This window comes from Lissotriton vulgaris, chromosome 5, assembly GCF_964263255.1.
Source record: "Lissotriton vulgaris chromosome 5, aLisVul1.2, whole genome shotgun sequence".
NCBI lineage: Eukaryota > Metazoa > Chordata > Amphibia > Caudata > Salamandridae > Lissotriton > Lissotriton vulgaris.
In genome coordinates, this window is record NC_141693.1 from 469886252 (window position 1) to 469909730 (window position 23479).

Sequence of the window (23479 nt, forward strand, 5' to 3'; positions counted from 1 at the left end):
GAAAAACATGCCCCTTGTTATTCTGTTCTGGTCAGTACCTAGCACGTAGACAAAATATGCTACACACAGCTGCACTGCTAGAGAGCTTGTGTTTGGCTATTACGGTGTTGCATGTTGTTCACACACACTTGGAGGGAAACTTTCCTTGGAGAAGAGCTAGGCTGTTCCTATGATGTAAAGCTACCATCTAGGCTCTAAGGTATGGGGTCGGCTAACAAAGCGCATAGATCTTTCTTTATATAATAAACCTCAACGTACCAAGGGGAGGGTGGCTAGGCCTTATAATCCTTTTTCCACTGTCTATATATAATGACTTCACCCTTTATATCCTATGGTATTGTAACAATGATAACTGTGCTAGGTTTATGCATTTTGCTGCTGGTAGTGGCTCGTATACTGCATTATAGAGCACAATAGGTAAAATAAACATTTTTGAACTATACAGTGACTCTGACAAGCCTAATTGTGGGCAGGTATGAGTGAGAGAAAGGGTAGGTCTTGCTACCGCGATTCCTGAGAGAGTGAGAGTGTTGTGTTCTGGGTTGTTTAATCATTTGTTGCTTCGTGATTTTGGCAGAGAATGAATGAGACACCATACCTAGTCGGTTCTGGGATTTTGGACACTAAGGTGGTAGGAAGGTACAACCCCTATACACTGAGGTCCTGTGGTCCTGCGCATAGTTCTGTGCATGCGCAGAATCCCGGCAACAACTTGGGCAGGAACTTGTGGCCTGCAGGCTACAAAAATACATTAAAAAAAACATCCCCCACTGAAACCTCTGTGCTACCGGTTTCAAATATAGTATCTTTAGGTTGTGCTCAGGTTTACATTCACTCTATTGGTAATGTTCCTACTGTGGTAACTGGAGGGACAGTGAAAGGTCACACTTTTAGTCTGCTTAGCTTTTCATTGTATGTGGTAAATAAACGCACCATTTAAATTGCTCAGAACTTGTTACCATTGCTATCAAACATCACGTGCTAAAGAGTTGCACATGCGAAAATATATATACACACATACATACATATACACACAAGCGCCTGCATTTTGGATGAAACGTGCTCCTCCTAGGTAAACTCTGCATCAGCAGAAAGGAACCACATTCCCAGTTTGCACTGAATGTCAATGCTAAAGTAGAATGAAATTGCCAGTTTCACAACTATCCAACTGTCTAAAGGACCCACAATCAACACCCCTGGTAAGGTGAAATATTAGTACAAAGGTGGTGGATTGCTTGGGGGATATGGATGGCTGAAAGCATCAAGGTACATCAACCTGTAAAAAAGAAATTCAACATTGTTCAGCTCAGAGGATCCATACTAAATTGGTCACCTTACTTCAGATCACCACAGAGACAGTTTGTAGTTCTCTGCTTTTGTGCGACAACCTAATGCAATGTGGGTCTTTACAACTGAAGTGATGTGTTGGTTTAGACTAGAGGCAACAATCAATTTAGGAGGCCTAAAAAAGGTGGTACTCCCTTTACTACAGCTGAATCATAAAACCAATGTCACCGGACCCTAATAATGATATGGTTAGAATATGGTCAGATGGTCCACATATGGTCTACAGTGGTTCTCCAAAGAACAGATTTAACCCCCCCCCCCCCCCCCATCTCCAGACTACTTAGAACAATGTGTCAAGACTATAGGAGTTGTGAAAGATCTGCACCATCTTCCAATGCAACAAAGAATTAAAATTAAAATGTAGTTTAGCATATTCAAATCCTTTAGAGGCACTAGTCTCATCTACAGCAAGGCCACTCGCCCCAGATACGGAATACAACCTTATATCTAGAGGCACCAGTCTTATCAACATTCCAAAATACAGCAGGAAAATCCTGGATGTGGCAGGGAGTACAGGGAACCCTTCTTTGGAATGTCTAATACATTCTATTGCAAGCTCTTTCCACATTACCCGTGTCTACACAAAAAAAAAAAATATATATATATATATGAATGTGCCCTTGTGTAACGTAACTGATACTCATGTAAAGCGCTCCAATATCTTTGGATCGGGTTCTATAAATCTGCAAAAAAAAAAAAAAAAACCACAAACTACCATCTTTCAGGGAAGTCATTCAACCAAATATAGGTGCAGTACACATTAGAATATGCCCGAGCCATATTATAAACTGGGCCTTTTATGTGCTTAAGTTGCTCCTTAAGCTTCCTCCTAGGACTAGCCTGAACATGCACTTACAACCTATGCTCCTTTGCTAGCTTAAACCCTGGTGATTAAGTTTAAGCTCTGCTTCATTCCTACCTGCACTGCAAAGGGGCCTATGGCAACATATTCGCTCTTTACAGGTCAAGAACTAACAGTCTTGGTTGGCATCTACTGAAATCATAACAATTCAACCTCAGAGCCCTAGCACTTGGATGCTGTTTGCAGTCCTAAGCACTTTACCTCCTTGGTGACATGAAGTGATCAGTCCTCCACTTGTCCATAACCTCCACCATTTGAGACTTACCTTGACTCAGAATGACTGGTGTCCATGCAAGACGCCTTTGGAAGGCTTCCCGGAAACGAGAACTTTCGCTTTACGACAGCGGTTAGGGTCTGTGGTGTTGGGCCAGGAATGGTAGACTCCATCTTTGTTGTTGCTTTGTCACCATCTGTAGAATCCACTGGTGGCACTGAGGGCTCAGTTCTGGAGACAGTTTGTGGTGCTTCAGCTGGACAGGCACTGGGAGAATCCACCCCCATCACACAAGAGGCAAGAAGCAATGGCACTGCAGGGTTAGCAGTAGACGACTCAGCCGTTGGTACTGAAGCATCAGCTTCCATTGGCACTACTGGTGTGTCCTTGCTAAAACTAAATGCTGGCACTGCTGGGTTGGTACTTATGATAGATGGCATTGGACCAAATGGTTCAGTAAAGGTGGAAGGTGGGGATATTTCAGCAAAGGCCGCCAATGTAGACCTTGGACTTGATATTGCTGACCCAGAGCTTCCAAGAATGGCTTCTGCAACTGCTGGTAAGTTTGCCGAGGAGATCTGAGGCATTGTATGTTCTGTTCGGTCACCGCATGATTGAGCTGGCAGTGGTTGGAGTAGAGTGATTCTGCAAAAAAAACAAAAAAACCTGAATAAATAATAAATTAACGTGGGTTTGGAGTGGACACATGGGAGAAAGTAGAATGCTAATTACGCTTACTATATGTTCCCCAGCACCCAAGCTAAAGTGATCCCTCTTACAGCCAGTAGCAAGTGTTCTGGGGCATAGCTATCATAAGTGCAGCAAGAGTAATGGTACCAGAGCCTAAGAGTGGGAGTAGCGAAAAGGAGGGGGTGCAGAGGAGCCCCTCTTTCCTTGCTTGCATAAGGGACCAGGGGCCAGATGTAGGTGGCCTATTACCGGTCGTAATGGCCGAAATTGGCTGTTACCGACCGGTAATAGACTTTTCCTATGTAGGGGGCATATTTACCGATTCGGTAAATAACTAATTGGTATTTACCAATTCGGTATTTACCGAATCGGTAAATGAAATGTAGGAAGCACTTCAAACAGTGCTTCTGGGCTTAAAGGATTCGTTATTTACCACCAACTATTAGTTTGTGGTAAATAACGAATTCCTATGTAAATGCAAATATGTGCATTTACACTTGTGCCATGTGACAGACATACATACCCTTAGGGCATGTATGTATGCCACATGTGCACACAAGCTCTAATCAGGGGTGCAAAAGGGTGTCAAAGTGCCACCCTGGACTTTCCCAAAAATACTGAATCTTAACGATCCGTATTTTTTACGGATTAATTACCCACATAGCATTTACCGATTCAAAAAATACCGAATCGGTAAAATTCGGTATTTTCGAATCGGTAAATTTAAATTACCTACATCTAGCCCCATGCCCTTACCACCCCAATGCACTGGGTTGCACAGTCTTCTCTTTTCTCAGTTTCTTTGCCCATGTATCAGCTACTTATGCCCGAGGAAACAGTGCTCCCACAGCAGAACTGAGTTGGTATAGCTCAGTCAGAAACAAGGCTTTAAGTGGGCCAGGTCTGAAACCGGGTAGAAATTAAAAGCCGACTGTTCTCTATTGGGCCCTAAATTCAATGCTTTACTTGTAATGACAAAAACCCTGATCGACTACTGAACAATTAATGTAAAAAAAAAAAAATAAGTTAAGGTAACGTCAACGATTTAATCCCCGTTTATGTTTCACGTTGTATTTCATCTTGCATTCTCTAAGAGTATTACTCTTTTATAATTCTACTTTTGAACCCAGTCTCATCCATGTATTAATAGGACATGATTGGGCGCTCGGGTGGAGGCTAAATGCAGTGTAGATTTCTACTGTGCCCGTCAGTTAAAAAAAGTGTTCAGAATTTATGGTCATCCAATCCTTGGCCTCACGTTATTCCAGTTGCAATTGTGTTTCAATGCAAAAGGGTGAAGGAGGTACACAGCTGTCAAAATACTGAAAAAGAAAATGACGTGCTTACAAGTGAGTGGATGTGCTGTGCATTTGTGGGGAGTAAAGTCAAGGGGATGAGAGGAAGTGCATTCATGGGGGAGCGAAAAGAGGGCGCTGAAGAGAAAAGAACATAGTACGATTATCCCCTTCCATAGGCCTCTGTAATGGTTAATTTGTAGTCTCACAATTTCAGAATAGAAACATTTTCAATATTCTTTACAACAAACTCGTTGCTGTTACTCATTTATCTTTAACAGCTAACAACTACTGACGAAGCTAACAGTCTTGTCCGGTTTTAGGTGTGTGCAAGTTGTGTTGTATATCTGTAGAAAATACCAAACAGCTCAGAGAGGAAGCAAAATATTGGTTGGGTGGCACATTATGTGAATCACAGAAATGTAGTCTACGTATTTAAGCTATGTCCTTACATTACATGAACTACTCGCCTTATTCAGACCCTCCCCCTTTTTTTTTTTTATCAGACTTAAAGCCCTGGTCAGAAATGTGTTCTGCCAGTCTACTCAAACAATCAAGGACTTGGAAAAAGTACTGGGGGTCTCGCGGCGCTGGAGTTGCTAACTGCTTCGTGATGATCTGTTCATTCGAACAGCCAGGTCTTGTCCTTTCTTGAATTCCTGGAGTGAGGTCTTCTTGAGGTGCCCGAAAAGGTTCTTGCAAGCTTTAGCCGCCAGGTGTGAGAAGGAACATCCATTGCTGTGGTCTCAGCAGATCCGGGGAGGAGGGGGGTTGTCTGCGAGGAAGGCGGATTGTAGGTGTCTGGGAGATTGGTGGAGGTCATATATTTGTTGATGTATGTTGGTCTTGCATTGTGCAGGGCATTGTATGCATTGGTCAACATCTTGAACTGGCATCTCTTCTGGATCGGGAGCCAGTGTCGCTGTGGGTCCGTCTGAGGAGGTAAAGAATGAGTCTTGCAACAGAGTTTTGTATAGTCTGTAGTCTCTACAGGAGGTGTGCAGTGCCCTACATAGTGTGTGTTCCCGTAGTCCAGCCTGCTGCTGACGAGGGTCTGTGTGACTGCTCTTCTGTGTTTATAGGGAGCCACTTGAAGATCTTGCGGAGCATGCGTAGGGTGTGGAAGCATGTGGATGAGAGGAATTTACCTGTTTCTTCATAGATAGCTTGCTGTCCGAGAGGATGCAGAGGTTGCGGGGGAAGGACAGAGTTCAGCAGCCCACATTGTGTCATTCCACGGCAAGGTGTTGTTCCCAGAGATGAGGACTTCAGTCTCAGTGTTGAGCTTGTGACAGTTGACCTTCATCCAGTTGCCAACGTTCATCATACAGTTATAGAAGTTGGCTGTTAGTGGAGGTGTCTTCTGAGAGCCAGAGGATAAACTGGGTGTCATCAGCAAAGGAGATCATGTTGAGTCCATGTGATCCTACGGTGTTGCCAGGGGGGTCATGTACGTGTTGAAGGGTGGGGCTGAGGGATGATCCTTCAGGGATGCCGCAGATCTTCTTGGGGAGACTGATCCTCTAGGGGTTGAAGGTGACATATGAGGTGATCCATTTGAAGGAGTCTCCCTTGATTCCGATGTGATGGAGTCAGTTGATCAAGATGAAGTGGGAGATGGTGTTGAAGATGGCCGACAGGTCCAGAGTACGAGAACTGCCTTTTGCTGTATCCAGGAGTGCCCTGCTAGCAGCCAGCTGCTGGATCGGGAATGGTGCACTCACAGCCAGCAATAGGATCTGGCACAGTTCGCTCCCAGCCAGCAGACAGGCCAAGCACAGTATGCTCGCAGCCAGCAGCCAAGCCTGACACGCTTTCAGTCCAGGTAGCCTGGTCCAGCACAGCGCACTCACAGTCAGCAACCGGGTCTGGCATGGTAGGCTTTGCCAGCAATCACATCTAACACTGCACGCTCACAGCTAGCAAATGGGTCTAACACTGCGCGCTCACAGCTAGAAAATGGGTCTAACACTGCGCGCTCACAGCTAGCAAATGGGTCTAACACTGCGCGCTCACAGCTGGCAGCAGGGGCCTGCATAGGTCGCTCACAGCTGGCAGCAGGGGCCTGCATAGGTCGCTCACAGCTGGCAGCAGGGGCCTGCATAGGTCGCTCACAGCTGGCAGCAGGGGCCTGCATAGGTCGCTCACAGCTGGCAGCAGGGGCCTGCATAGGTCGCTCACAGCTGGCAGCAGGGGCCTGCATAGGTCGCTCACAGCTGGCAGCAGGGGCCTGCATAGGTCGCTCACAGCTGGCAGCAGGGGCCTGCACAGGTAGCTCCCAGCCAGCACAGGGCAGGCGGGGCCAGCACAGGGCACTCTTAGCCAGCAGGCGGGGCCAGCACAGGGCACTCTTAGCCAGCAGGCGGGGCCAGCACAGGGCACTCTTAGCCAGCAGGCGGGGCCAGCACAGGGCACTCTTAGCCAGCAGGCGGGGCCAGCACAGGGCACTCTCAAACCCAGCAGTTGAAACCATCTGGTGTCACGGATGTCCATTGCTTCTGGCACAGCGTTTGCACAAGAGCATTTAGCAAGAAGAATGGCTTTCATGCAAACAGAACTGCAGGTTAGACCGTGTCTTGTACAAATCTCTGCTCCAAAGTAGAAATGCACAGCAGTGGGAGGGGGTGGGTGGGAAGGCAGGCTGTTCTACATAGCAGAAGCCAGTTCTATCCTTTCTTTGGTCTCTCGTTGCTTATATTCATTCTCTTCTGTCTTTTGCTGTGTTTCTCACACATTCATTCTTTGTTGATTTTATGGGGCCTTTTCTCACACATTCACTTACAATCTTTTACACGCTGTCTTCGGTGCCTTTTTCCATTCTTGCAGCTTTCACTTACCTCTTTTCTTCCTTTTCCACCTTTGTGACATTCTCCTGCGCCACACTCTATTCCTGCTGCACACTCATCCCCACCACCACCCCGCAGCTCCACTGCCCTCCTGGTTCTACTCAATGGTACTGCAACATGGATTCCCCTTAGTGCTCCAAAGACAAGTCTGTTCGAACCCTGCCCAACGCCAGGCCCCCTGGCCCGCTTCCCAACCATCACTACTACTCCTTGCTCTGAATTCTCGACACACCTTGTGGTGCTTCTGCAGCGTCTCATAGGCTGGTGCCAAATGTGCCTTCTCCTGCTCCACCTGCCAATTCTCCTGCTCCACCTGCCAATTCTCCTATGTCTAACACCTCAGCACCACCCCCACAAGCACCAAATACATCTCCCGCAGGCCAACCACCCCACCCCCTCCCCCCCTCCCCCGACTCCCACCCTGTCCTGCCTCAACATCCACTTCCTTCTAAAACAAGTCACTGGAATCTGGGACCTACTGCATGACCAATCTCAGGACCTACTCTTTCTGAGAGAAACCTTGCTGACTCCACATTGCCTCCTGACATCAAGATGGTTATCCACCCCCGGACACAAAATTGGAAGACAGGAAGGGACTAACAGACCCAGAGGCAGACTCGCCATTATCTTCAAAGAGCACATTCAGTACATCATTACCTCAGCACACACCAATGGCAACATGGAATACTTGACTTTCAAACAGCACATCACCATCAACCATCCCGAGTGGCACTCCAGTCTACCAACCTCCCAGATGCTGAGCAAACTTCAAAAGCACAATAAAGGATTTCAGCTCCCATTTGATACTCTACTCCAGGTCCTTCATCTTTCTTGGCAACCTCGGTTACCACTTGAAGGAACTTCCTGATGCCAAAACGACCAACTTCCTGGAGGACCTGACAAACCTCGGACTCACCTAGTGAGTAAAAGGCTCTACCCATATCCCACCGGACACCTACTGGACCCCATCATGGCCAGCTTCAGCTAAATCATGGTGGGCAAGCTCACAACCATCACCTAGTCAGACCACTCCCTCGTCCACTTTAGCATACCCGTCCCTCGCCACTGCCTGAATGTCATTGCCAAATCGGCACAATGTAACTTGAATAAGGTCTCTGAAGAATACTGGTCCAGAGCTCCAACACCACCAATCTAAGCACCTCAATGACCTCCTCAGTGCCATCTCCAGCTTCAACACTTGGATCACCTCCTATGCAGACACCCCACTAGAGCCATACCACAAGAAAAGTGGTTCACAGAAGAGCAGAAACTCACCAAAACTCCACTCCATGCAGCTAGAAAGAATTTGAGAAGAAGCCATGACTACACAGACAGGAGCACCTACAGATCATCCGTCAGACAATACTACCAGAGCATCTACAGATTACCTCTCAGATGCTACCTCCAACAAACCAGACCCACCAACGTTCCACTCTCAATAAGCATTTCAACAGCAACAGTGCCAAGGAGTCCTTGTTTATTGTGAAATACTTCACCTCTCTGGCCGCAAACCGCACCAAAATCACTCCTTCACAGGACGTATGCACCCAGCTGTCCCTCGACTTTGGCAGCAAGATCACCAGCATCTACGACAACTCTGCGCCCAAACCTGACCGCTCCATTGTCACAGCAACCCTACATATGTCACTTACAGCACTCCGATGACAACCCTGACAAAGTGGTCAACCATCACCACTCAAAAAAACGCAGCACACTCAGACCCCCTACCCTTGGCAAGGCTTCACTAAAGGAATCGAACCCATCAGCATCGCTTTCAATCTGAATAATTAAATCACCACATCCACTTGCACACAAACCTGGAAGCATGCCACAGTTCTTCCCTCCCGAAGAGACCCTCAGCAGACCCAAAGAGTGAATCCAACTACCAACCCATTTTCCTGCTACCCTTCATGGCTAAAGCCATGGAGAACATCATAAACAAGTGACTAACCACCTACATCAATGGAGACCTCATACACACCATTCAATCCACATTCTGACCCAACCACTGCACTGAGACATTATCGCAACCACAGATGACAGACGGACAAGGGAGACACCACTGCCCTCATCCTTCTTGATCTGCCACCTTAGACACCTTCTACTACTCCCATCCTTTTTCAAGGGCTACATGAAAATGGTGTTTAAGAACATACACTCTGCTAGATCTGCTCCTTTCTTATAGGTCACACCCATCCAGGCAATCTGACTTTCACCTCGGCCAACACCAACCTCATCAGCAGAGTACCACAAAGATCCTCAATTAGATAACCATGCGAAAAACACTCGAAATAGTAGTAGACAACCAGCTGGCTATTTTCAACCAAGTGAAGGCAGTTTCTGTCTCCTGCTTCCACACACAATTATGCTCAAGAAGATTTTCAGGTGGTTTCCTCTCCATACTTGCAGGGATGAGGCTGCAGTCAGCAGCAAACTGAATTACAGCAATACAGGCTACATACAAATTAGCGCACGACCTAACAGAACACCCCAGATCATACAGACTCTGGTGCCAAACTCAGAATACACCGACCATACCTCAAAGACCTCCGCTGGCTACCCATCCATAAATGGGCACTCTTCAAACTCCTCACTCACACATTCAAAGTCTCGCACAACATTGACCAAGCATATCTCAACAACTACACAAGCTTCCACAAACACACCAGATACCTCGCTCAGCCAGACTCCTACTCTCACACATCCTCACATTACGCAGGACCAGATCTGGCCAGTGTGCCTTCTCCTACCTCATTGCCCAGGTCTGGAATAAACTGCCTCTACACATCAGAGCGGTCTCCTTGGTTTTTTTAATTCTGCGAGAAACGGAAGACTTGCCTATTCAATTAGCCATGGCCCATGCTTGGACCACGCAACACCTGCTATCAAATGCCAGGATACCCTCCTGGCTGAATCATGAGCCCTGCAAATATATGTAGCATAAGAATGCAAATCTCACACTAACATGTAGTGCTCAATCAGGTAGGTTACCATAGAAGAAATTATAAATATTTGTCAAATATGATCCCAGCAAATTGCATAAGGTACCCAGTACTCACTCAAATGATGATCCTCAAGGAGGCCTTCGCTATATTTCATACCAACTATATTACGAATCATTTAAGAGTGGTCATATACCAAAGAGAGCGGCTGGTACAGTTTGGAAAGACTGGCCTTGGACAGGAAGTTACTTTTCTTTTTTCAGCACATGAAATATTCAGTTATATGGCAATCTACTGTAATGAAAATTTGCGAGCGCATGGTTGGAACAATCCAGTTTCACAAAACATTTTTTTACATCTTTTTAAGAAACAAGGAAAAAAAATCTTTAAATGGCAACTTGTGAAATGCTTCCAAAGTGGCCATATAACACCCAACCACACCCCCATACTAAGCCCCAATGGATAGATTGCTAGAAGAGATGTCCCGGATCGCCATTATCCAATCACAGGCCCAACAGCTCTGAGAAAAATTAGATGAATGCATCGCTTGCCATAAATAGTTAAGTGAATTACTACTAATACAGCTATAACGTTAAGCATGAGGCTGGTAATCAATACATACACGGGTGATATGTAGGGGTTATATTAATTTATTACAACCAGTAGGGATGGGTGATGCTAAATGCTTTAGTTTTTTCTAATATTCATTTTATTCTATATAAGAGAATAGGAGATTTACTCTCATTTCTAGGATCGGAGGTGAGGGTTCATACATCTACATAGAATCCATGCAAATAAGTTTTTCCAACAGGGCTGTGTGACTCTGAACTTAGATGAGCTCAACTGCTATTTAAGGCGGTAGTGGCCATTGTCAAAGGAGAGGGACAGGGCAGACTAACAAAAAAAGAAGAGCTTACCTGCAGCATCGCCATCTTTTGCTCCTCTCATGGCTCCACTGCAGGCAGAGTCATCCAGATTTCCCTCTGGCTGATCTTCAAGCTGCTCTCATACATGAGAGCAGCTTCAGGATTGGCCTGAGCGCTTATGACTTCGCTCACAGGGAGACTGGGAGGCTGTGCTTTGCTGTCTCCAACCCAGCAACGCAGCTGCAATGGGGAGAGCTTCAGGGTTCATGACTGTTTGGCTGGCTTGAGACGACTGTCAAACTGCCATGTGCAATGATAGCAATGTAACCACTCTCCATCGGTGCGCGTCATCACCCTTGCCGCCACCCCCAAGACTCGGCCGGGAAACAAAATGAACCCGTATTAAACCTGGGTTTATCGTTTTATTATTATTAATTTTTTTTTAACTGCTGGCGGGGGGGGGGGGGGGCAATGCATGGACCTAGAGTGCTCAGTCCCAAGTTTTACACCACACACTACCAAAAACCCTACAATCTCCTTGTAATGACACATCTCCCTCTCCTCATCTTCCATTTTCCTTCTTTTGCAGAGCCAGTAAAATTCCCAGTCTTTTTAATAGCCTCCTAAGTGTGCTACTTCATCTGTCATGCACCCCTGCTTCCTTTCCTTCCTACACCACCCTAACCTTTTTTCCCCCACACTGACTGCTGCCATCATCCTGTTAATTAAACCGTCTCCTTAAACCTCCCTCTCTTGATCCCTTCAAGACTGAAATATAAAAATTGTCACTACATGCAGGATTTACTCACTAAGCACGAGACTGAACTACTGTTAACTAAAGAGACCTGGCAGCTACATGGTGCAACTCCCATGAGACACTCGTTCACAGTTACAGGATAATCCTCAAGTACAGAGTGCACAAATGGGTCAAGGGGGTCTCACAATCGTGCACACGTAAACATTCTCACTCCTTACCTTCCTCACAGTTTATCCAGCAGAACATGAATTCCTTCTCAAAAGGTGTAATTTCTCCGATCACCCAATTTTTCTTGTTCCTAATCCTACACTTTCCAACCATGCTTTACCCAATGTTCTAGGACTGTGACAATGGCACCCCACCACCCTTCAGCAGTGATTGATAATATAAATGTTAGATTCAGTCTCTCACAAAACCACAAGTCATATACTCCCATTTCTGAAATTCCATGACCACAAGCACAAAGTCTCTATCAGATGTCGGATATCCAGATCAGGCATGCTGAGGATGCAAAGAGGTTACCATGAATACCAGTCACCCTTGCCTTCTCTCCAAGGCTAACCACCAGGCCATACTTTGTTTCAATCACAACTTGTAGGAAGGCTTCATGCACCAGTGCTACTCTGAAAGCCTGACCCACAACAGAAGTATCTCAAGATGTTCCACCTTTTACCTCTCTTCCCCATCAAGAAAGAGCTCTGCTCTTGTACAACAGCCCACATGCTTCGTTAATCCAGACCAGATTTCTTAGGCTGTGAAATAAAGACATTCTAATCTATTATATTTGAATACAGTTTCCTTGACTAATAGTTCCTCAGGGTTGCTGCCAAGTGACCAGAATGTGAAATGCTTGAAATTAAAAACAAAAACAAAAACACAAAACACACAATCAAATGCCTTAGCGGTACTCTCCAACTTTTTCACCAAACGGCAATGTAGTCATCTTTCAACATTTTTAAAGAAGATCTTCAATGCATGGAGCATGAACCAAACCACCTCTGCAGCAAATGCCCCAAATAGTTTACAAAACAGCTCCCTACACTTATTTCACAAACACTGTTGAACCTGCAAACAAATGGAAGACCATAGACTATACATACAGAATGAGAATAAAATAATCTGGCAAAGTATTATGCCCCCATCTCGCCAACACCAGAGGCCTCTCAGTCCGATCTTGGTTGAATTACAAAACACGGGTACAATTTAAACTTCATCCAATCTCATTCCCACTTTTCTTTAATGCACTGGACAACCTCTATGAAAACAATGAATCTTTATTTGTGGACCCTCAGCAGAAGGTATGAATTTAAAGCATCAAGAGGTTGGAGTCCTAATATCAACTTGTTGGTAGGTAAACCATCCTAATTGTTTCATTAGAACGCGGTCTGGTAAGTTTACTAAGCTTAAAAAGAATGACATCACTTCCTCTGGTTTGCAAGATCTCTGCACATATAAGAATCAGTGAAGTGACTAAATTCGAGACAAATTCTACACTAGAGACCATTGTAAAAGGATGTTCCGGTAGCAACCTCACTAACTTTAGATCATGTGAGGATGAAGATCGGAGCTTCAAAATTAGATCGAGTTTTTATTCTTTTTTACCTCTTCCAAGGGATGTCCTGTGGGAAGACATGAATTAAGAGGAGGTTGTTCAGAATTAATATTTGGATAGTATTTTGCATGTTACTTGGGTTGATTGTCTAACAGGAGATTCTAACGCATAATTAAAACCAATTGGAAGTGGTAAATTTAGAATAAATGGAGTAAAGTTAGCACAGATCTCCTGGAAGGGCAGATCAGGTTCACTTTACATTGCTGCATTAGATTTTTATTGGATACCAGAAGATGCAAGTTGCTCAATAGTGAAAAATGAATATTTTTCGTTATGTGTGTCCCATTATACACCCTCGGTTTCTCGTCCCGAGCCCACCAAGGTAGAAATTAGAAAACACGGGCACATGAACGTAAGGTCGCACTCCACATGCTACTTCCTCTAATTGCAACCACGTATTCTTATGTCCGAGCCGATTCCGAGAAACTAGCCCCGTTGCAACCACACATTCTTATGGTCAGGCTAATTCCGAGAAATAAGCTCCTGTTTGCCAAGACACAACGACCAATTCCGAGAAACCAGGGCCCGTTTGCTAAAGGACATGACACCAGACATCCTGTCAACGACCAGTTCTCTTTTCTCTCTCTCCCTCTCCTATCTAAGGAACCAGCCTAGGCTTATTTCTCAATGCTCTGTTTCTGCCGTGACTTCCTCATGATTAAAGACAGTCACGCTTCTTCCTGTCATGACTTCTGTATGATTTGGACACAGTTACGCTGCCATGACTTCTGTAAGATTACGACACGGCTATCCGAGTTTTGCTCAAGGGAAGCTCCTTCCTCTTTTCTATGTCTAAAGTGTATAAATACCATGTTTTCTTTGATTAAAGTAGAGACTATTCCCGAGCCTCCTTAGGTGACGGAGCTCTCCCTTAACTCGAGTTACTGAATAAAGACCCTTGAATTCTAACCACCACGGACTCTGCTCTTCATGCTTGACCTTATTGATATTATAGAAATTCCGATCAAGGTAAATTACTAAAATATTTACCACAGTAAATTGGCGCCCCGAACAAGTACTTCCCTTTCTCCCCACACGCCGGTGATGCGGACCCGAACCTTTCTCTCCAGATACCAACGGACTTAAACGTGCACACTGCAGGGTGTTCCTGCATGGCCTCCTTCGTGTCGAAGAGGGACCGAGCCGCAGCCTAGCCATCCATACGAGGCGGTGAGGACGACAGCGGAAGTCTCGACCCAGAGCCCGAATCTTGTGAAGTTGCAGAGTCCGAGGTCTTCAGAACCCCGACAAGTCCCCCGATCAAGAGCGCAGCGCAACTAGTCCAGTGTCCAGATCTTCAAGATCTCTGCACCTCTGTGAGTACTGCTGGGAGTGTATCAAGACTGGTTTCGATTTATTCAGAGCACGGTCAAGACGAGATCTAGGTTTCTAGAAAACGGTAGGTTTGTATTCTGATACTCCGGATATATCAAGTTATCAAGTGTAAGTTTTTTGTTGTTTGTTGTCACAATGCCTTGGTTTTCAAAGTTGGGTAAAATGGGTACGCGGAGGGGGTTACTGGAACAAGATGTACCAGTCCCCCCAAAGGATACTCATGATTTTCTTATGTATACGAAATATGGAATTAGTGCAGTTTTGTACTTGGATTTGTGGAAAGAGTACACTCAAGATTTAGAAATTGCGATTAGATGGCCAAAAGTGTCACATGGGATTTGAATTGTATCATGGCAGTTGAAAAGAAATGTTGGGAAAAGAAAGCAAGACCCTCGATGTTAGAGAGTATCGAATTATGGCGAAAGGAAGCACATCAAAGGGAACAGAAAGAGCAAAGGAAAGTAGAGAAAGCAAATAGAATGTCAGAAGAAAGTAAGATGAGAAAGTTACGAGAACAGAATGCAGATATTAATTTTGAACAAATAAAGAGGGAGGCCTCAGCCTCCGGGACGGGTATGTATCCCGTCCTAAAATTCCTTCTGCTCCCAAAGACTTAATTACCTCCTATTTAATGGAACCACCTCCTGCCTATACTAATCAAACAGTCAGACGGATAGTTACTCAGACAGAAACCACCCCCAATACTTCAGATGGTGTTCTGCCTATGCTAGAATGTGAATTGGACCCGACTCCAGGTGAAGGCCCACAAGCCCCACAAGCAGATGTCTCCTATCGCTTACGGGAAGCTTTAGAAGGCATACCGAAGTACCAAATATCACAAATTGTCTAAATAAAATTTACGAAGCTCTCCGAACAGGAGAAAATTTAGAAGTCCTACAAGAGGCTATTAAAATTAGACCTCTCTCATATATAAAGTGCCTCTCACGATTTAGGATTACTTGCTTTATCCCGATGATATCAAGTGCAGGAAAAAAGGTTCCCGATGACTTACTACAGCTAGATCAAGCAGTGGTAGCGGGAAATTATAATAAAAGAAATAGATTTCTTCATCCCTCTCTTTACCAGTAAAGTCTGACTCTCACCAGAAAAATGCCCCTACCCAAGAGACAGAATGGGGGTACAGACTAAGATAGGGAAGAAGGAGCTGCTTTTCAGGGATCAGTACGTTCTCGTATCCCTCGTTCATAAAGTAGCGGACAACTTAGGAATAAGTCTAAAAAATTATCAGCTTCTTCAGACCAATCATTTCAATTAACACAAGAGGCTTTAGATGACTGGATGGACGACGAACCTCCACTCACCACACGAGAAAAAGAACTCGCCCGATCAAGCACCCATTGGGTGTCCCAATACTCTATATATGGCCCTGACCTAGTCGCCCAAATGTTCTGATCGCTCCCCATGACATCTCAAAGACTAGCCAGTATCTATATGGTTCAACACCTCATTACATTGTATGAAGCCACTAGCCACCCACCCAAAATGTTACATCCTCTTTTACGAGGAGACTGTCTAGAGGGGAGGTGGGTGACAAGGAGACAAGAATTCCTAAACATTTTCCTAGACCAACGACAACGCTATGTACCATTCTAATGTTTATGACTCAAATCCTCCTCAGTATGATCAAGGTCAATTTCCTCTCCAAGAAGTACATCCAGTTGCAGTTTCTGCAGGAAAGCTACAACAAAACATTTGTCTACACACCCCTGGCAAAAATAGAAAATATTAGAAATGAAGAAAATGGTCCCTTCTCATGAAAAAGATCCTTCAGGTTTCCATAGGGAACTCAAAGACATCCTTCAAATGGGTTCCTTTACTTATAAGGATCTCAATATTCTCCTCAAAGTCTTACTGCCTCAAGGAACATACGAGAAACTAAAAGGGAACGATTGGGAGGTAGAAGGGAAGAAGATAGCATGGACAGCTTTAGAGACAGAAGAAAATACTCGGTGCTCCTGGACAAGGCTTGGGACCTCTAGTCCTGGAACTCCCTCGCCTTCTCCCGAAAATACTCTCCCAGTAATTGGCCACTAAAAAGGAAGATTGGGATGCTATCTCTGCATGCAAACAAAAACCAGATGAGGATGTAGGGGACTATTATACCAGACTGGAAAAAGGTTTTCTTATTAATAGCAGTCTCTCCTCAGGTGGAGACGCCTATAGTAGATTGTTTCGAAGCTTGTAGAGAATGCCTTACAACAAATAAAAGACAGAGTATTAAAGATTGAAAGTACTTGGCAAGCAAGTTCCCCTTCACAAGCACTTGATGCTCCAGTACCATCAGAATAGGATTAGAGACTAACATGAACAGGAGAAAAAGAGGACAAAAAGATACTAAAATGAAAGTACTGGTAGCACAGACCAATACAATTCCTCAGACTCATAAGCAACGTCCAGAAACACAAGAAAAAGTTACTTGTAACTATTACAAAAATCCCGGACATTTTGTATGTGACTGTCCAGTCTTACAATATAATATTGCTACTGGAAAGACACAGCCTCGCCCCTATACCACTCGTCCCTCTGTTCCAACATAAACTCCCCCAGCTGATACTAAACTAGCCACACAACTATCAGTATCCCGTGTCATCCTATCCTGAATTCCCTACAATTTCATGAGACAGCTGGGAGGAACACGACAGTCGTCCACTAATCCGGTCGACCAAAAGGGTCCCTATGTACATGCTAAACTCTTGGGTAAAAAAACAAAATTTCTAATTGACACCGGGGCCAGTAGGACGACAGTACAACACAATGAAGTTCCCATGGTACCCCTCTCTGCCTCAAATAGTATTTCCTTGGGTTTCTCAAGTACACCAGTCATTAACAAAGTTTCTGAACCAGTATCACTTCAGGTTGGACCTCTTACAACTTCCACTGATTTGGTACTTACTAAACCATGTCCTGAAAATTTACTAGGCATCCAGACATTGAAGGAGCTAGGTGCTGTGATATGCTGTTCTCCGGAAGGAATATGACTGTTCCTCCGAGATTTCAAAGGTTACGTACCAACACGAGAGTTAGATGTCAGATTAAGGAACATTCCTACTACATTATGGGCTACAGATCCAACTGACGTAGGGTTCATGGATATCACACCACACTTAGTCACATTGAAGGAAGGTGTTGTCTTACCTAGTGTTCGCCAATACAAGTTACCTCCAGATGCAGAACAAGTCCTTATTCAGATTATCGATGACTTGATACAAAAAGGAGTAGTCAGAGAAGTACCATCCAACATATGTAATTCACCAGTTCTACCAGTGCGAAAGACAGATGACGGTGCACCACCAGTTTACAGACTTGTGGTAGATTTACGAGAACTCAACAAATGTGTGGTACCACAGTACCCTGTGGTCTCAGACATCAGCACTCTGCTAACAGCTATAGATCCTGATGCAACACATTTTACAGTTATTGACCTTAAAAAATGCCTTCTTCAGTGTACCCATTCAACCAGATAGTCAGAATCTATTTGGGTTCCCACTGCAAGGTCGTAGTTTCTGTTTCACAAGAGCTCCTCAAGGGTACACAGAAAGTCCCCAGTATCTACAGTCGGGCACAAAAGACAACTAGATGACATTGTTCTGCCTCCAATACGACATTGCTACAATATGTCGATGACTTACTGATCACTGCGCACTCCGAACCAGAATGTGAACAAGTCTCACAAACTGTCCTAATGTTTCTTGCACAGCATGCCACAGATATCACCCTCTAAATTACAATTGTGTTTACAGCAGATGGCATACTTAGGACACCTGCTGTCAAAGGAGGGTAGGGCACTCACACCTGAAAGAATCCAACTCATTTTTAACATTCTTGTCCCTAAAACAAAGAAAGAAGTCTGTGCTTTTATTGGACTCACTTCCTACTGTAGGCAGTGGATTCCCCAGTTCACCTATCTAGCCAAACCTCTGATATAATTAATGACCTCAGATTTTCCCACTTCTCCATTGCCATGGACACCAGGTCATACTTTTGCTTTTGACACTCTCAAACAAGCATTATGCTGTGCACCTGTCCTAGCTACACCTGATTATTCCAAACCTTTTGTCCTTTTCGTCACAGAACGGGAAGGTACAGCCTTGTCAGTACTCGCACAAACGCAGGCCAATAAACATCGTCCCTGTGCTTATTTTTCCAGTACTCTTGATCCTGTTGCACAAGGACTGCCTGCCTGTTTAAAATCCGTTGCAGTTACAGCTCTGGCAATTCGACAAAGTGATTCCATAGTGCTAGGACATCCTCTTGAAGTACAAGTCCCACATGCAGTAGAATTACTTCTGAATAGGACACAGACACAACACTTGACCATAGCTCGTCTCACAGGTTATGAAGTCACATTGTTCCAACCCCACATTATCAAACGATGCAATATCCTCAACCCAGCTACACTGCTACCCTCTGTTCCCGAAGACAACCAAACTCACGACTGCCTAGAGATAGTCGAACTAGTCACTAAACCCCGGTCTGATCTTGTAGACGTACCTCTAAGTACACCGAACACACACTGTTCGTAGATGGTTCCTGTATGCGCCTCCAAACAGGCGAGCTTTCAGCAGCTTACGCTGTCAGTACAGAGAATACGGTCCTCCTAGCAGCCAGAATACCCGTACATTCAGCCCAAGCAGCAGAACTCATAGCTCTTACACAAGCATGTGAATGGTCCAAAGGAAAACGGGTCAACATCTACACCGATTCGCAATATGCGTTCGGGGTTGTCCATAATTTCAGGACCCTTTGGAAAGAGGTTTCCTGGCCTCTAATGGAACTGAAATACAACATGGAGACCTCATTCTTTTTGCTGCTAGAATCAATACACAAACCCACAGAAATAGCTATACTGAAATGCAAGGCACACACAAAAGTCGTGACTCCATTACCCGAGGCTATGCTCTGGCGGATGCCACAGCTAAACATGATGCTCAGACAGGAACACTGAATACTGAAACTACTATTAAGACTGTTTATCCAGTTATCGACCCCACCAAAGATGTAGTAGACATCCAAAACCAAGCAACAGAAACCGAAAAGAGGAAATGAGAAGTAGAGGGAAATTCTCACACAGTTCAGGGCTGGGTAACAAAAGACAAGTCCAAATGGTTTCTCCCTGACATAATGGTTCCCGTAATCATAGAGACTGCCCATGGTCCTGCACATCTAGGAGAAAAAGGAATGTTGGACAGTCTGAATTTGGTATGGCATAACAAGCATTTGCGCTAAGCAGCCAAACAAAAAAGTACGAACCTGTATGATTTGCTGTCAGTTCAATCCAGGGAAAAGTGTCTCAGTTGAACAAGGAGGGTTCCATCCCCCTAATCACCCCTTTGAAGTCCTCCAAATGGACTACATACAGAAGGAGAGATGTCGAGGACATAAGTATGTCCTCGTAGTAGACTGTACCTTGACCCGATGGACTGAAGCATACCCCGTCCCAGACTACGGTGCCCAAACGACAGCTAAACAACTAGTTGGAGAATTTTTTCCCCCCCGATATGGGTTGCCAAGAGTCATATACTCTGACAAAGGACAACCATTTTCTTCTAAGCTAATGGAAGCGGATTCCTTACTGTTAGGATACACCTGGAAATGTCACTGTGTTCGACACCCCCAAGCAGCAGGCTTGGTCAAACGACATAATTAAACCCTAAAGACCAAATTTGCCAAAATCTGTGCTGACAAACAAATAGACTGGGTTACAGCTCTTCCGGTTGCCCTTTTCTACATGCGAATGGTGGCACATTCCCGGACGGGTCTGTCTCCCTTTGAAGTCACATATGGAAGACCTTCAAATATCTGGGGCGTCCCATCCCCTAAAAAGTTAACTGACATGGATTCGAATGTTTTGACAGATTACCTAGCTTCCTTGATGTCTGCACTACGTTCTTGTCGTTCACAGGCGGCTGCAGCCTTTCCAGACAAAACCACGTCCGGGGAACACACCATTCAACCCGGCGACTGGATCCTCGTCCGGAATTTTGATTGTGCCAGTCCCCTGGAAAGAAGGTGGACGTCTCCCAAGTTGGTGCTACTCACGACGAGGACTGCAGTCAAGGTCGAAGGACGAAAAGGATGGCTCCACGTCAGCCATTGCAAAAAATTCTTCGGATCAACTCCTACTGACATTCACGGCTGCAATCTCATCAGAAACAAGCTAGAGACATTGACCTCGACCTACCGGTGGCTGATTAAGTCCAAGACGTAGTCTTGGTGAGGCGGTTGCTGGGAAGTGTCCGGTCACGAATGCACTATTGACTAGCGACAAATCATGGAAAGTATGTTTAAATCCATAAAATTATTATACAAAGTTACAATTTTCCTCTCCATCATGATTCTCATTTTCTGTATCACGGTTTGCCTAGGTTGGTTCCTTCATCTTGCTTTTCCACCTGTTTCCCCCACGCTTTTGAATAACACTGCTATGCATTCACATGTAGATCTCCCTCCACATCGAGAACAGAAGAAAAGAATTTTTCAATAACACGTTCCATCTCCACCCTCCAACAACATCAAATGGTTATTAACAAAACCAACTGTTGGGTCTGTGGTTTAATGCCACATTCCGTACACGGGGGAATGCCTTTTATTCCTCTCCCTTTCGGCTATGCTGGATCTACCTACGCATTCTCTATGATATTCTCAGCTTCTGTTAGAAACATTCCTAAGACCAAGGCCAAGAACACTAGTACCTGGAACGAGATAAAAACCAAGACAGTGCGAGCCGTTGAAAAGATGGTAAATTTCACCATGATGTGGGGACGAGCAGATAATAATGAGAATACCAGTTACTCCCTTTTTAATGGCACTACCTCCTTTAGGGAAACGTGTTCCGTCCAAAGACGACAGACAGATCAGGGAGGATGGGCTGTGCCCCATAAGGGCCTATTTTGTGTAAGAGGAAAGGGCAGGTTCAGAAAATGGGATACAGCGAGTGTAATAAGACATACACCCTACCTGACCTAAATTTCCCAATGATGGCCACTGCCCCAAACACCTATTTTATCTGTGGACCCCACGCCTGTACTTGGCTACCTCAAGGCTGGTCCGGAAAGTGCTACCTTGCATTTCTCCTTCCTCCTAACTACACCTCCCCGGCAGATTACCATCTAAGTGATCCTCCGACCGTAATTAATAGACGGCGAAAAGGGGTCATAGATGCTGAAGACAGAGGACCAAGAGGCTGGCGATTTCTTCAAAGGAATTATCCCTTTCTGGGGGCCTATGATCAACAGCCGCCACATAAGACAACTAACCCGTGTAGTCCAGGGAGCCATAAACGAGACCGCTGGTGCCTTAAGCAACATCATCACGGCTGAGATGGCTTCCGACAGACTCATGACGTTGCAGAACCGTATGGTTCTAGATATCATATTGGCCGACCGTGGTGGCGTATGCGAACTGATCGGGTCCAGCTGCTGTATATATATTCCAGATAATGCACCCTCGGTGTATTCGGCTATTTCCCGCCTTCATGTACTTTCCAGAAAGCTAGATGCAGACACTGATGCCTGGTCCCTGACTGGATGGCTCTGGGGCCTCCTGTCCTCATGGGGATGTCAAGGCACACAGTCCTAGGTCTCGCTCTAGCCATCCTCTTCACCTGTTGCCTCTATCCAATGTGGCCCAGCACTCTGTAGTTTCTGTATCACTACTTGCATTCCCAGACCCCAAACTAGAAAGAAAAGGAAGGAAGAGATCATGTTACAGGAACAAGTAGACAACTTAATGAACATAGAGGTAGATTAAGAAAAACAATGTTAAAAGGGTATATTATGGGACAAGGAGGGAATGTGGAAAATGAATATTTTTCGTTATGTAGGTCCCATTATACACCCTCTGTTTCTCGTCCCGAACCCACCATGGTGGAAACTAGAAAACACAGGCACATGAACGCAAGGTCGCACTCAACGTGCTACTTCCTCTAATTACAACCACGTATTCTTATGTCCGAGCCGATTCCGAGAAACGAGCCCCGTTGCAACCACATTCTTATGGGCAGGCCGATTCCGAGAAATAAGCTCCCGTTTGCAAAGACAACGACCAATTCTGAGAAACCAGGGCCCGTTTGCTAAAGGACACGACACCAGACATCCTGTCAACGACCAGTTCTCTTTTCTCTCTCTCTCCCTCTTTTACCTAAGGAACCAGCGTAGTGTTATTTCTCAATGCTCTGCTTCTGCAGTGACTTCCTCATGATTAAAGGCATAGTCACGCTTCTTCCTGTCATGACTTCTGTATGATTTGGACACAGTTACGCTGCCATGACTTCTGTAAGATTACAACACAGCTATCCGAGTTTTGCTCAAGGGAAGCTACTTCCTCTTTTCTATGTCTAAAGTGTATAAATACCATGTTTTCTTTGATTAAAGTAGAGACTATTCCCGAGCCTCCTTAAATGACGGAGCTCTCCCTTAACTAGAGTTACTGAATAAAGACCCTTGAATTCTAACCACCACGGACTCTGCTCTTCATGCTTGACCTTATTGATATTATAGAAATTCCGATCAAGGTAAATTACTAAAATATTTACCACACAATATCAATGTGTAAGGTAAGTGTTTGCCCCCTGAATCTTTGCAGTCTCTTGTGACCGATTCTTCTTTTAGTTAACCAAGCTCTTCTGCCTTTCTGCTTTACCTCAACAGAAGATTGATTGACATGCCTTTGGAGGAAAATGGGAACACTTCAA

The 23479-nt window shown here is 45.0% G+C and overlaps 1 protein-coding gene across 2 annotated transcripts in view; it reads right to left on the reverse strand.

Annotated features, from left to right (window-relative positions):
- LOC147711102 (rho guanine nucleotide exchange factor 19-like) overlaps positions 1 to 23479 on the reverse strand; it is a 265736-nt gene that overhangs the window by 209916 nt on the left and 32341 nt on the right. For both annotated transcript variants that reach the window (XM_086921908.1, XM_086921909.1), the window contains exon 2: positions 2475 to 3068. In XM_086921908.1, coding sequence (XP_086778034.1) covers positions 2475 to 3010 — 536 coding nt within the window. In that variant the 5' untranslated portion in view covers positions 3011 to 3068. The remainder of the gene's footprint in view (positions 1 to 2474; positions 3069 to 23479) is intronic.